Source organism: Phlebotomus argentipes, unplaced genomic scaffold (assembly GCF_947086385.1).
Source record: "Phlebotomus argentipes unplaced genomic scaffold, Phlebotomus argentipes genome assembly scaffold_18, whole genome shotgun sequence".
NCBI lineage: Eukaryota > Metazoa > Arthropoda > Insecta > Diptera > Psychodidae > Phlebotomus > Phlebotomus argentipes.
Window position 1 is genome coordinate 18,213,666 of NW_026776177.1, and position 12,436 is coordinate 18,226,101.

The 12,436-nt window shown below is 42.3% G+C and overlaps 4 protein-coding genes across 5 annotated transcripts; 2 read left to right on the forward strand and 2 right to left on the reverse strand.

Annotated features, from left to right (window-relative positions):
* Nucleotides 1-109: 109 nt before the first annotated feature.
* On the forward strand, nt 110-1,757 carry LOC132259754 (uncharacterized). The gene is made up of 3 exons (XM_059757510.1): nt 110-198; nt 432-1,130; nt 1,489-1,757. Exons 2-3 carry the CDS (start codon nt 449-451, stop codon nt 1,740-1,742), a joined length of 936 nt encoding a protein of 311 aa, XP_059613493.1. The 5' UTR covers nt 110-198; nt 432-448; the 3' UTR covers nt 1,743-1,757.
* Nucleotides 1,758-3,681: 1,924 nt separating this feature from the next.
* Nucleotides 3,682-4,703, reverse strand: LOC132259755 (WD repeat domain-containing protein 83). The gene is made up of 2 exons (XM_059757511.1): nt 4,571-4,703; nt 3,682-4,506 (listed from the first exon to the last, which is right to left on the reverse strand). Exons 1-2 carry the CDS (start codon nt 4,635-4,637, stop codon nt 3,686-3,688), a joined length of 888 nt encoding a protein of 295 aa, XP_059613494.1. The 5' UTR covers nt 4,638-4,703; the 3' UTR covers nt 3,682-3,685.
* Nucleotides 4,704-5,358: 655 nt separating this feature from the next.
* LOC132261230 (insulin-like receptor) lies at nt 5,359-10,583 on the forward strand. 2 transcript variants are annotated; one of them, XM_059759936.1, is made up of 7 exons: nt 5,359-5,985; nt 7,192-7,583; nt 7,685-7,802; nt 7,869-7,977; nt 8,038-8,577; nt 8,638-8,792; nt 8,854-10,583. In XM_059759936.1, the coding sequence occupies exons 1-7, from the start codon at nt 5,753-5,755 to the stop codon at nt 10,382-10,384; spliced, it is 3,078 nt and encodes a 1,025-aa protein (XP_059615919.1). In that variant the 5' UTR covers nt 5,359-5,752; the 3' UTR covers nt 10,385-10,583. The 2 variants fall into 2 exon arrangements, with proteins under 2 accessions (XP_059615919.1, XP_059615920.1); XM_059759937.1 differs by having other exon boundaries at nt 7,192-7,565.
* Nucleotides 10,584-10,661: 78 nt separating this feature from the next.
* On the reverse strand, nt 10,662-11,976 carry LOC132261233 (venom protease-like). Its single transcript, XM_059759943.1, has 3 exons — nt 11,503-11,976; nt 11,337-11,445; nt 10,662-11,262 (listed from the first exon to the last, which is right to left on the reverse strand). The coding sequence occupies exons 1-3, from the start codon at nt 11,912-11,914 to the stop codon at nt 10,662-10,664; spliced, it is 1,122 nt and encodes a 373-aa protein (XP_059615926.1). The 5' UTR covers nt 11,915-11,976.
* Nucleotides 11,977-12,436: the final 460 nt, after the last annotated feature.

Sequence of the window (12,436 nt, forward strand, 5' to 3'; positions counted from 1 at the left end):
GGTGAGGAGAATGTTTCACAAGAAAACACTGAGAAGTGCCATGATCTTGAAACGCAATTGGAATTGGGATTGGAAAGCGAAATTTGACACTGGAATACTGACACTTTTCCACACACCAAAACGTCAAATATTTTCGCATATTTGGGATATTTTGCAGCATTTTTCCTCAATTCTCGCGAAGAATCGAGCGAAAAGAAGGTAATTCCCAGTGCTTCGGACACCAGGTGCTGCCTGACAATTCCCAGTGTGAGTGCGCGGAGGATTGTGACGTGGAAAATTTGGAAAAAACCACGGAAATACATGTGGTGTTGAGAAAGTGGGCCACACAGAGCAGCACACACACCAAAATTTCCTCCTCCGACATTTAACACACCTTTTTCCTCCCGCGATCATCCCTGAGATAAATTTGTGGCATTCTCTCGCACCTGCAGCACGAGTGCCCCGGGCGATGGCAAACCTCAAGACGGAAAACTTGACGGAGCGCATGGAGCGGATCCGTCTCAAGAATGAGGAGATCGAGAAGAAGCACAGAGAGGCGATGGAAGACAGACTGGCGGCGGTGAAAAATAACGCAATGGTGGCTATAAAACCGCCCAGCGATGAGGAATGGCCAAGACAGCATAAGTACGACACTCTGGACTTCACGTATGACAGCCCAGAGGCACAGATTGCCGAGAAGGCGCGCCCCGAGAAGACGACACAGGCCCTGCGGGGCGGCAAGGAGCACAAGAAGTTCGCTCTGGGTCAGGGTCCCCCGCCTGATCCGGTGTACAACTTCCTGGCCGATGCAGAGCGTGATGGTGGCACACCACAGCAGCCTGGTACTCCGAGGCCCAACAATCAGGAGGGCGGCGGAAAGGGCGGCCAGTGGAAGCAATCGAGTGGCTACAGAAACAGAAATGGACCTGCCGGCGGAAGCTTTCGGCAGAACAGGGGAAAACCTCGTGAGCAGAGATTTGAGAGGCAGAAGTCCAGCGGAGATGCCAAGTGGAAGGGCTCAAATCAGCCTCAGCGGCCCGTGAATGCACCCCAAAAGGCGCCCCCGAACACCGGAGGAGAGCTCGTGACTGAGAAGAGGGGCAATATCACCATCTCCGTATCCCAGGACGGAGAGATCAAGAGCGTGAAATGTAAGTGGGAATATGCCTTGATTCATGTGCGCATTCACTTGAACACCAAATAAGGGGAGGTCACTCGTTTCCTGGCTTTTTCATACAAATACAAAATGCTAATGCCAAGATTGAGGTGAATGTGGAAACAGTTAAATGCGCGATTCTTTAGATCACTCAAGATTTGCAGTGTGTGGGCAACAAGGGGTTAATCACATTAGGAATGAGAGTATGTGCATAAATTAAAAAAAAAAACAATAAATCATTACGAGAATTATATTCAAATCAATAATAACTGCACAAAATATAGCACAACAGGCTGAAGCTAAAGACATGAGGCAACGAGCCAGATTCTCATACTTTTTCCTTCACGTTTCAGTGGCATCCCCGCCCGTGGTTCCTGGCTCTGGTCGCATTGGGATTCGTCCGGTGAACATGCCGAAGGCCCCGCATTTCACCAATTCATCGCCACTCCACAAAAACTCTAGTCATCAGCATTTTGTACCCGCAAAATCGCAACCGCATCACCATCTCGAGCATCATAATCATCCCACGATCAAGTCGAGCGGTGTGCAAAGTCGCTTGGAGCGGAACCGCCAAATGGCCGCGGAGACCATCGCTGCTGAAAATTGAGAATGCTTCTTGGTCACCGATCGGGATATTTCGTCAATTTTATAATTACAGCTTCACCTCCTCGCCGCCCTCCCTTCAATTTATACTCTCCACAGTATATATTTTACTGTATATAATTATTTTATTCACCATATATTCTGAGCACATCATATTTATTTTTGAATTTTTTTTTCTTATGATTTTTATTCCTCTATTGCAAACCTTCTGTGCAAATAGTTGACTAATTTTTGTTGTATTTATTTCTTGGTTACCGAGACAATCAGCAATGAATAATGATATTTTCCTATATAAGGTGAATTTATATTTATCTTGGTGAGTTGTTTGATTTCATCATACTTCTTACTTAAGCCATCTTTATTGACGCATGTTTTTTTTAGTCTTCTTACAACATTTTTTTTGATAGTTGATGTCTCAGATGATTTTTTTTGTTCAAAATCGAAGAATTGACAGAAAAAACGTAAACACACAATTCAAGTATCTTGAGAATAGTTTTCTCTCGCATTTTTTTTCTTTCCTGAGACACACACACACACACATTTAGAAAATTGCCAAAAATGTCAAATAACTCACAAATACATGTTTTTATTTCACTCGGGAATGATTCTTTTTTCTCTCATCAGTTTCAAGCATTTTAGAAAAATAGTCTCCCATGAGTGTATATTTAAATCCTTTTTTACGATATTTGAATATTTTACTCTTTGTTTCACGTCTTTATTTTATTTTATTTTTTTTGTTAATGTATTACTATGTATTCTCAATAAAAATGTACTACCATTAATGAAAATTACTAGCAATAAATTTATAATATCTTATAGGTTGTTTTTCTTTTCTTCACTGATTTTTCTCTTCAAAATTCTCAGAGGAATATAATTTTCTTGATTATGCTTGTCATTCCGGATAAATAATGTAATTCTTCCTTCTATATTTACGTAAAGGTTTCAGTATTTTTTTTAATGCTTCGGGGCTTCTCAATAGAAAAAACACAGAAATGCATTTCTTTGGCTAGAGATTTCTCTGTTTGCAAGATATCAATATAAGATCTTGCTTTCCATACGCTTTTTTTATAATTCTTTTGTGTGTTTTTGAAACTATCGAGATTTTAAATAAATTCCCTAAAAAATTCACTAAAAGTATTACGTTGAATTATTGTTTTATGCGAGGTTCTCTTCATGCACAAATTGCACAATAAAGCCCATAAAAATTCTATACTTTTTATAATACTTTACGCTGTACACCTTTAGGAACTATTTTCATATAGTTATACTTCATAATAAATACTCTTAAACTAAATACTTTATCCGGAATGCTTTAGCGAGTTTCATTGTTCATTCCTAAACTAATTCAATGCTTATCCATACTTGATTAAATCAGAATATCTTTCATAGAAAAATATGAATATCAACTGGAACTTAAGTATCAGCGAATGTGAAATTCACCGTTCAGTGTTTAAAACTAATTTGTATAAAGAAAAAAAATGTGATCAACTTAATAATTGTTTCTAAATCATAATTTTTTCTCAACTAAAGTAATGAAAAGTGTCAAGCAAAAATTACAAATATCAAATGCTAAGAGTAGACCTTAGAAAAATGTTATACGATAAAAAAGTCCTAATTAAAAGAGAGTAAATTGTATATCCGAAAATCTAAGTGTTTAACAATACCTCGCAAAATTATCACTACTTTATTAGGAACTTTATGTATTCGATTATTCTTAGGAAAAGTTTTATGCAATTGTATGACTTCACACAAATTCATCCTCCCAATTTGTCCATCATGCACGAATTCTACTCGCCAATTCATTTTTTTTTTATGTCTTGCCATTGCGCAAAATCTACTTTGCTGTTGTCACTTTTTGCCCTCTTCCTAAAGTCTCTCGAGTGTTTTGTTATACATCCAGGAACATTTTGATATACCGAAAACTTCGAATGGGGACGCACTTGCCTCTCAATAGGGGTAGCCCCACACGTGAACCTCCTGCCCGCACGCGAAGATGACGTCCGTACCCGTGGGATGCACCGCGATGGAGTGCACCACCTTGTTGCCAATGGGAATCCTGCGCACCTCCTTGCCCTGCACCAGCTCCCACACCACTGCGACGCCCTCGGACGATCCGGTGACCACGTGCGTGTCCGAGCACACGATTCCGCACTCCACCTTGTAGTTCATCATCGTGTGTCCGCGGTAGTTGGCCAGAATGTCGCCCGAGTCGTTGTCCATGAGTCTCATGACGCCATCATGGCAGGAGAGCAGCAGACACTGGCCATCTCGGGTTCTCGCTATGCTCACTATGGCGCAATCCAGGCTGTCTGTGATCACCTCTCCCGCCCGGATGTCGTACTGGCGCACAGAGCCGTCGAGACTGGCGGCGATGATGCGGTGGTTGGCCACGATCACCTCAATCACGGAGTCTTTGGCCTCGTTCATCACCTGCACGGGCTCCATCTTCGGCACTCGCATGTCCCAGCACATCACCGTGTTGTCCCGCGACCCGGACACCGCCACCGTGGACTCCTCGTTCAGCTTTACCGAGTTCACGGCACCCGCGTGGTGTCTCAGTCTCCGTATCACTTGGCCGGTCGTCACATCCCAGTAGATCAGGCTCTTGTCCATGCTCCCGGACAAGATGCGCGAGCTGTCGCAGCTGCCCACCACATCCAACACCTCATCTCCATGGCCCCCATAGGTCTTCAGGAGCGTCTCCGTGAGCGGATTCAGCAGTTTTATCTTCTTGTCTGAGCCGCACGTCATAGCATACGCTCCGTCAGCTGCAAATTTTACAATCCATTTTACCCACCAAATACCACAATTCCAGCCAATCCTCCAACTCACCATTGTAGCGGACGGCTCTAATTGCACCCTGGTTGCAATTAATGGACTTTTTGCGCACTAATTCCATGAAAAAAGAGCAATTTTGTGCTAATTAAAACATAACACGATTAACCTCAAAGCAATGCAAAACAAAAGTCATAGACTTCCAGGGGCGACTGGAGTTTGGAAGCTTCCACGATTTCTATGTTCAGTGCATTGGAATTGCGCGTGGACGAACTGGAAGGCCCTTGGAATCCTGGAAATGTGGCAGTTGAGGAAGTTTCCCTATAGAATCCTATATGTACATAACTTATAAGAAGTATCGAAATATCTTATAAGCCTCAGATTAGGATTAAATTGGATACTCCGTACCTTCACTATCACTTTGTAGACTTCAAATCACCTGACATTTCGCAATAAATTTGGAACTAGTTAAAATCCTATTCTAACGCTGTGGTTTCCTTTTACATAAGTTCAGAATTAAATAGAGTTTGTTACAATTCCAGCTCATCCATGTTGTCCAACTCCAACGGTTTAGTTAATTTCTTGTAGAAATTTTCAAGATCATCTGTGCATGTCTTGAAAATTATATCCGTGCAAATGTCCTGGGAAAACTGAGATTTTGGAAATGAAATTAATATCCTGAGTGAAACCGTTGTCATGATCATCAGAAGTGACACAAAGAGAAGCGGTGCGTTGTAAAACGACTGTTATAATATGATTAGAACAAGGGGCACACTCTCTCGAGTGCAGTGTTTTAATAATTAATTGACCTTTAATCTGTCGATCAGTTGAAGATTTCTTCTCACATGGATCACATCGTTTCGGACACGCTCTTCCGCGAAATCATCAGATAAGACATAATTTTGAGTGTTCTGTACTCCTGTGACTTAATTAACCACTTTTCTTTGGATTTGCCTCACTTTTCTCCTATTGACTTCTTGTTATCTCGTAATTGTGAGACATCGTAGAATTATTTGCTCGACATTTGTGGGACTTGATCAATTTTTTGTGTCTTTGTATTGGACTCTGTGAGTGTTACCACTCTGAGAATCATCGTCCAGAGAGTTCTTCTTCAGTGGCAAGCGAAAAGTTCAGTGAGACACATCAGGCACACTCTACGGCTGTTCATGCTTTATCGCACAAGATCGAATTTTATGTGGCCTTTTATCTCGTGTGATACTCTGTGATAAATCCTCAAGGATGATGCAATCGCGAGGATCTGGAATTGCAATCGTTCTTCTCTTTATTGTGATTGTCTGTGGGTGTTTTGTGCCAACAAGTGCCAAAGAGTGCTATAATATAGACATTCGCAACAATGTGGGTCAATTTGCCAAATTGCAAAATTGTACAGTCGTGATCGGTTACCTCAATATTGTCCTCCTGGAGCGAACCACCGAGACTCACTTTAAGAATCTCACCTTTCCCGAACTCAGGTGAATATCAAATGTCCCTTCGTGTGAAATATCGCAACTTGACCATTTTCCCTTGAACAATCAGAACATCAGCAATCTGGAAATTTCCGCATAAATTTATACGACTCTTTGTTATCTCTGATTTGCTATTGAGTGTGACTGTGGGAAAAAGCGGTGCAATATTGCGGATAATTCGATTGTTTTCAGACACTCTGGTGTCCAAATAACAGCAAATTATATGTACAGTAGTGGTGAGAGTGTTGGAAGCAAAGGCCGAACATGAGGAGCAATTTGTTCATCAGCAAATACCGATCACTTCTCTGGCTGTTCGGGTGAATGTTTTGTCGATAGACTTCACTTGCTCCCCAATTGTTATCTGTTCAATCATGTAAAAGTGGAATTTTCGCATTCAATGCTCGATTTCACTGAAATAATCACAAGTATAGACAATATATTTGCACGACAATTCTCGAAATTCTTTCGAAACCCGTGTAGAAAAGGGTTATTTGCTTATTGCATATTGTGAATCTGCCAATATATAATTAGAAATCATTTGTCATGTGCGCAAACATAACATAGACACGATTTAAATTGTAATGAGCGATAATTATTTCATTCCTCTTCACGAGAGATTGCCATCACAGCCAAGCAAGCAATCATGATGGGAGAGTCTCATCAGTGGCAGAAAAAGAATTTTTCTTTTCCCTTTCTAAATTGCAATTCATTAAATTTTATATCACATGAAAATTTATATTACACCATTCGACTCACTCCATTATACGATGCACCTGCATCTTCTGGGCAATCTAGATTAAATGGACCTTGATTTGCGCCTCGCAATTATTGCACTTGCTAATTCATGCGTTCTGACGACGGGCAGAATTTCAAAGAAGTCATCAGAGTCATCATAAGTATCATTCAATTGTGCAAGAAGGGACGTTCGAAAGGTAATAAGACGAAACATTGTCGCTGAAGGGAAATGAGAATTGAACGAGAAAGAGAGATAAGTGATTCGACGTAAATTCAATAAAATTTAATTTAATTGATTTAATACTTCAATATGCATACAAATGCCACAGAACATTGATTTCCGTAAGACCACTTCACCATTATAAGTACAACTCAGTGTTTTCTCTCTAAAATGAAAAAGTCCTGAAACATGTTGCTTTTATGATCCACCAAATTTTTATGTTCTTCCTTGAATTTCTTTTTTTACTTATGTTCCAGAGAGATAACCGGCATGTTGGTCGTCTTTCGAGTGTACGGATTGAAAACCTTCAGGACACTCTTTCCGAATTTAACAGTCATCCGCGGAGCTCATCTTCTGGCCAATTATGCTCTGGTAGTGTACGATATGCCGCATCTGGAGAATCTGGGCTTCAGAGCTCTCCTCTCCGTTCAACGTGGCTACGTGCGAGTGGACAAGTGCATCAGACTCTGTTTTGTGCACACAATAGATTGGAATAAAATCACAGGGACGAATGGCGGAGGCAATTACATTCAGAAAGACATTATGCCCACGTGTCCCGATGGAAGGGTGGCTTGCAAAACATGCGAACGAGACTTATGCTGGAACACCTTTAATTGCCAGAGATTCGAAGGTGTGGAATCGATGTTTCGTGAGTGTTTGTCCTTTGTCTCTACAATTGTTTATGTGGGAAGATTAGAATTTTAAGAGGGATTTGGTGAAAATTTAACATTTCGAAAACTCCTTTCTCAGCTCATCGGTACAAGGACTGTGACCCAAAGTGTCTCGGGGGATGCATAGATGGGAAATGCGTCGTCTGCAGAGTTGTGACGGACAACGATAATTGCGTGGACTCTTGTGACCCGCCAAAGTAATAAAATAATTGCTTATTCCTCCTTTTCTGTCCTAAATCACTTTTTTACGCCCTCTTTTGTAGACTGCTGGACAAATTGTCACAGCGTTGTGTGGATGGATCCAAGTGCTACGCTGAGGGCAAAATAGTTCACGATGGAAAGTGTCTTGAGGAATGTCCCATTGGATTTATGGTAATTGTACTTCTCAGAGAGATAGACGAAGGTGTCTCAATACAATTTCTCCGCTTTCAGAATGTCACCCACAAATGCCAGAAATGTAAAGGCCACTGTCCCAAAACTTGCTACGGTAGCCAAATAGATTTTATTGAAAATGCTGAGAAACTTCGCGGATGCACCATCATTAATGGTTCACTCCAGATCAAACTGAATACAGACATGGCTCAATTGCTGGATGAACTGGAGGAGAATCTGGGTGCAATCCAGGAAATTCACGGATTTCTGAAAATCTACAGATCGGCACCAATTTCTTCGCTGAAATTCCTGAAGAATCTCCACACAATTCACGGTGAAGTGCTGGAGAACAATCAATTTGCGCTTATTATATATGAAAATAGCAATTTGCAAAAGCTTTTCGACTTCAGCTATAATCGCGATGAGATGAAAATTCTCAATGGTGGCATGTTGATTCACTTTAACCAGAAATTATGCAATTCAGAGATTCAGAGGCTACAGAATCACACCACCTACAATAAAACTCTCGATTACATCAGCGCAGACTCCAATGGATACAAGCATGCTTGTGATATGGACACTATCAAAACGGATTATGATGTGAGAATTGGTGTTGATTTATTGTTATGAGAATGGGAGTATGATTTGTTAATTTTCCAGGTTATTTCCACCTCTAATGTGACGATTTACTGGGAAAAATATCATGTGGATCACAAAGGGGATGATGACAACATTTTAGCAGGATATCTCATTTACTACATCGAGGCTCCCAAGACTGACATCACCACCTATTTCGGGAGGGATTCCTGCTCCAGGTATCGAGATCAGTTTCAAATCATGTGCGAATTCTAATATTTGTCCATTTCATCTTACCAGGCACAGCTGGAAATCGGAATTAATAGATTTGAGCAGCATGAACTTCGACGACGTGAAGGGGATGTATGCCTTCAATTTAAGCGAATTGAAGGCAAGCACCCAGTACGCATTCTATGTTCGCTCCTACCTATCATCGGAGGGTATCAATGCCCAGAGCATTATCAAATACTTCAAGACGACTATCGACAAACTCTCCGCGCCATCAGTTTCCACCATAATGAAGACCAGTGACTCAGTTACTTTGGGCTGGGTAATGCAGTCCTCTCAAATTCCCCTCATCGCCAACTACTACATAGATGTCTACAAGCGGCCGTACTCGAAGGAAAGCCTGGACACGAGGAATTATTGCAAACACCCGCGAACTGAGGACACCAACGAGGACGACTACCCGGCCAAGCACTGTTGCTCGGATCATGATGAGGAGACTTATCAAATCCTGAGGCGACACACGAGTTACGAGACCAACCTCAATTGCGAAGAGGATCCCTTCCAGCCTGGCTGCCACTTGTTCGAGTACGATCGTTTCAAGCGCGAACTGGAGTTCCTTGTGACCCATTGTCACCTCTATCATGGTCAAAATAGTCCGATATGCCGGAGCCCTAACATCAAGTACACTGGCAAGAGGGAAGGAAGCATAGGCGATGACACTGGTTTTAGGATCTTCGTGGATAAACATCACACCAACTTCACAGTGCCCAATCTAGCGCCTTACACTCTCTACACTTTCCAAGTATTTGCTTGTCAGGATCTGTATGATTGCGGCCCGTACTATTCGATGAACGAGCGCACAACGATTGATATTGTGGCAGATCTCACAATGAACTTCAGCATGATCGACGAGCCAGAGGAGAAGTCGGTGGAGCTCATGTGGCTGGAGCCTCTGGTCCCAAATGGACTCACGGTGGCGTACAAGGTAGAGATGCGACGCATGGAAGGTGGCGAGCAAGAATACGAGACTGTCTGTATCATGCGCCGAGATCATGAGCTCAACAATAATATTTTCAAGTACCACACATTCGACATGACTCCCGGAATCTATGGGTTTCGAGTCAAGGCGATCTCTGTGGCGATGGACGGTCCCTGGTCTGAATGGGTCTTCTACTATGTGGAGGAGAAGCACATGAGCACGGCCACGAAAGTGGCTTTGTCTGTCGTAGGGATTGGCATCCTGGCTATCGCTGTATCTTGCGGACTTTTCTGGTGGACCAGGCATCAACGGAAATCGAGCAAAGCGGAAGACACCGTCGTTCTGATGTCGGCCATCGAACCACAGCAGTCCGAAGACGACAACTTTCTAGAGATGCGGGAAATTATCAGAGAAAGACAGCAAGAGGCAGAGCAAAGTCAGGCTGCACAGGCGGAGAGACAAGAAGAAGAAGAGCCTCAACCAGGTCCGTCACGACCGCCCCGGCCAGCGCCCAAACCCGTTTCTCCCGTCAAGGGATTTGTCTGCAAATTCCGTCTGGACGAAGGAGACGATGAAGAGTCAGACGATGAAGGCAAATACAAGGCTCGTGTGATTTTCGAGTAGAGCTTTTCTTATGTATATTGAATTCAAATGTTTTATGAATGTTTTATTACTCGCATTTCATTCCTGCAACTCAATACCTCAGTTTTGTAATATGTGTACTCTTCCTTCTCAATGAGATTACCAAACATGCGTCTATAAAACATTGTAAGAAAGAATATAACGAAGCTTTTATGAAATTGAATAAATTCTCCTAAATTAACTGTGGCGAAACATTTCATTTGAGTCTATGGATGTGTAGAATGTGCAAAGAAATGTTTAGCCAGTCACGCGATTGTGGTTATTCGACTGGAATATTGTCCTGAATCCACTGATAGAAGAATGAAATGGAAGTGTAAACACTGGGTATTTTGGGACTTCCGCAGCTGTCTGAGCCAAAGGACATGATCCCTATTTGATGATACACATTCTCCTCGCGGATAACCAGAGGAGCTCCTCCAAATCCCTGGCAAGCATCTCTATTCTCCCCGCCTGCGCAAAGCCACTGTCCTTCGATGGATTTGGGCGATTGAAGGGCTCCAGTTGATCCGTAAACCTTCAGGCACAAATCCCAGGGCGCCAATGGGACTTCCAAGAATTGCATTTCTGAACTCTTGATGCTAATCGATGAGATCCTTCCCCATCCGACAACAGTGGCGCGCTTTCCCACGATGAGATTCGTCCTGTCGGGATAAAGACATAGTGGCTGCGCAGCAACTGTGAAGTTAATCGGGGTGCGCAAAATCAGAAGCGCAATGTCGTGATGATATTTGCCGACCTCATAATCTGGGTGCACGACCACGTGGCTAATGGCATGATTCAGAGCAGGTGGAGCACAGAATCCAGATCCGGCACAGTCTGGATCACGAGATGTATCATATTCGCCAATGCGAACCGATGATCTGGGCAGAATTAAATTTATTTAATATCATTTGTGGTTTCAGAGTTGAATGATAACACTGATTGCGGCACTTACAATCTATGACCGTCGGCTTTTGCAAGAGCACAATGAGCTGCCGTCAGAATAACTCTTCGGGAGATAATTGATCCTGTACAAGGATATGCCAAATTGCCGGAATTTGCGTCTGCCAACACGAAATCATATTACAAAATATGTATCAATTAAAACAAATCTCAATTACTTTTGAATCCAACTCTGGCCACAAATGGAAAGGCACCCAATCCTTTGTAAAATTGTCCTCTTACGAGACTCTTTCCACAATCCTGGTTTATCGGAGCGGGATTAGAGTCTGGATCGTCGTCGCCTCTCGAGCAACACACCATCGGTTCCGACCCAGAAGTCCCGCAGAAGAGTGATTTATCACCGAAATAGCAAGCTTTTGCTGCTTCATAGTGTAAATCCGGACACTTTGAGAGACCCACGCAACTCTGGAAGCCCAAACACGTGGTCTCGTAGTAAGAGCGCAAGTGCTCATGAGTGGGTTCGTCGATGCTTTCGAGAGGTCCAATAAAGAGGTCAGAATCACTCTCTTCTGCTAAAGCACTCCCGAGAGACACACAAAAGATCACAAACACTAAATATTTTCCCATCATTTTTGTATTTTTGTACTGCGACAGAACAATTCTCACGATGTGCACGAGATCACGAATGGATTGCAACTGGAGCTAATTCTGTGAATCCTCAGTGTTTTTCATCCATCCACTTCCGGTTCATATTTGTATGTATCATAGCAAAAATGTCCGTGTGTTGTGCAAAACTTTGCTAGAATTTGCGGTAGATTTTAATCGAGTTCATTATATGTGTGCTAATATCATGAAACATGGTAGCAAAGTTACACAGAATCACGTTAAATTACCCAAGCTTTGAAATTTACTAAAATTTCACTGCACTTTGAAGTTACATAGCATAGATAGAACTGCTGAAAGTATATTTTCATACGCTATTTGCGGGAATTTTTCCAAATTTTTCAATCTCTCACTTCAGTCGGTTGCTTTATGCATTGCTTCACAATTTTTTCCAAATCATTTCTTCACCTCCGCCCTCGCGGATATTAAAATTGTCACTATTATCTGGAGTCACACGAGATTTTGTGCATGACACGAGCATCATCAATT

Excerpts from the sequence above, each read along its gene's own strand:
- LOC132259755 (XM_059757511.1), bottom strand. The coding sequence starts at position 4,637 with ATGGAATTAGTGCGCAAAAAGTCCATTAATTGCAACCAGGGTGCAATT. Across the intron at positions 4,507-4,570 it reads TAGAGCCGTCCGCTACAATG|CTGACGGAGCGTATGCTATG; the intron begins GTGAGTTGGAGG and ends TAAAATTTGCAG.
- LOC132259754 (XM_059757510.1), top strand. The coding sequence starts at position 449 with ATGGCAAACCTCAAGACGGAAAACTTGACGGAGCGCATGGAGCGGATC. Across the intron at positions 1,131-1,488 it reads AGAGATCAAGAGCGTGAAAT|TGGCATCCCCGCCCGTGGTT; the intron begins GTAAGTGGGAAT and ends TTCACGTTTCAG.
- LOC132261230 (XM_059759936.1), top strand. The coding sequence starts at position 5,753 with ATGATGCAATCGCGAGGATCTGGAATTGCAATCGTTCTTCTCTTTATT. Across the intron at positions 7,803-7,868 it reads GACTCTTGTGACCCGCCAAA|ACTGCTGGACAAATTGTCAC; the intron begins GTAATAAAATAA and ends CCTCTTTTGTAG. Across the intron at positions 8,578-8,637 it reads CTATCAAAACGGATTATGAT|GTTATTTCCACCTCTAATGT; the intron begins GTGAGAATTGGT and ends TTAATTTTCCAG.
- LOC132261233 (XM_059759943.1), bottom strand. The coding sequence starts at position 11,914 with ATGATGGGAAAATATTTAGTGTTTGTGATCTTTTGTGTGTCTCTCGGG. Across the intron at positions 11,446-11,502 it reads GGCCAGAGTTGGATTCAAAA|ACGCAAATTCCGGCAATTTG; the intron begins GTAATTGAGATT and ends TCGTGTTGGCAG. Across the intron at positions 11,263-11,336 it reads AAAGCCGACGGTCATAGATT|ATCATCGGTTCGCATTGGCG; the intron begins GTAAGTGCCGCA and ends AATTCTGCCCAG.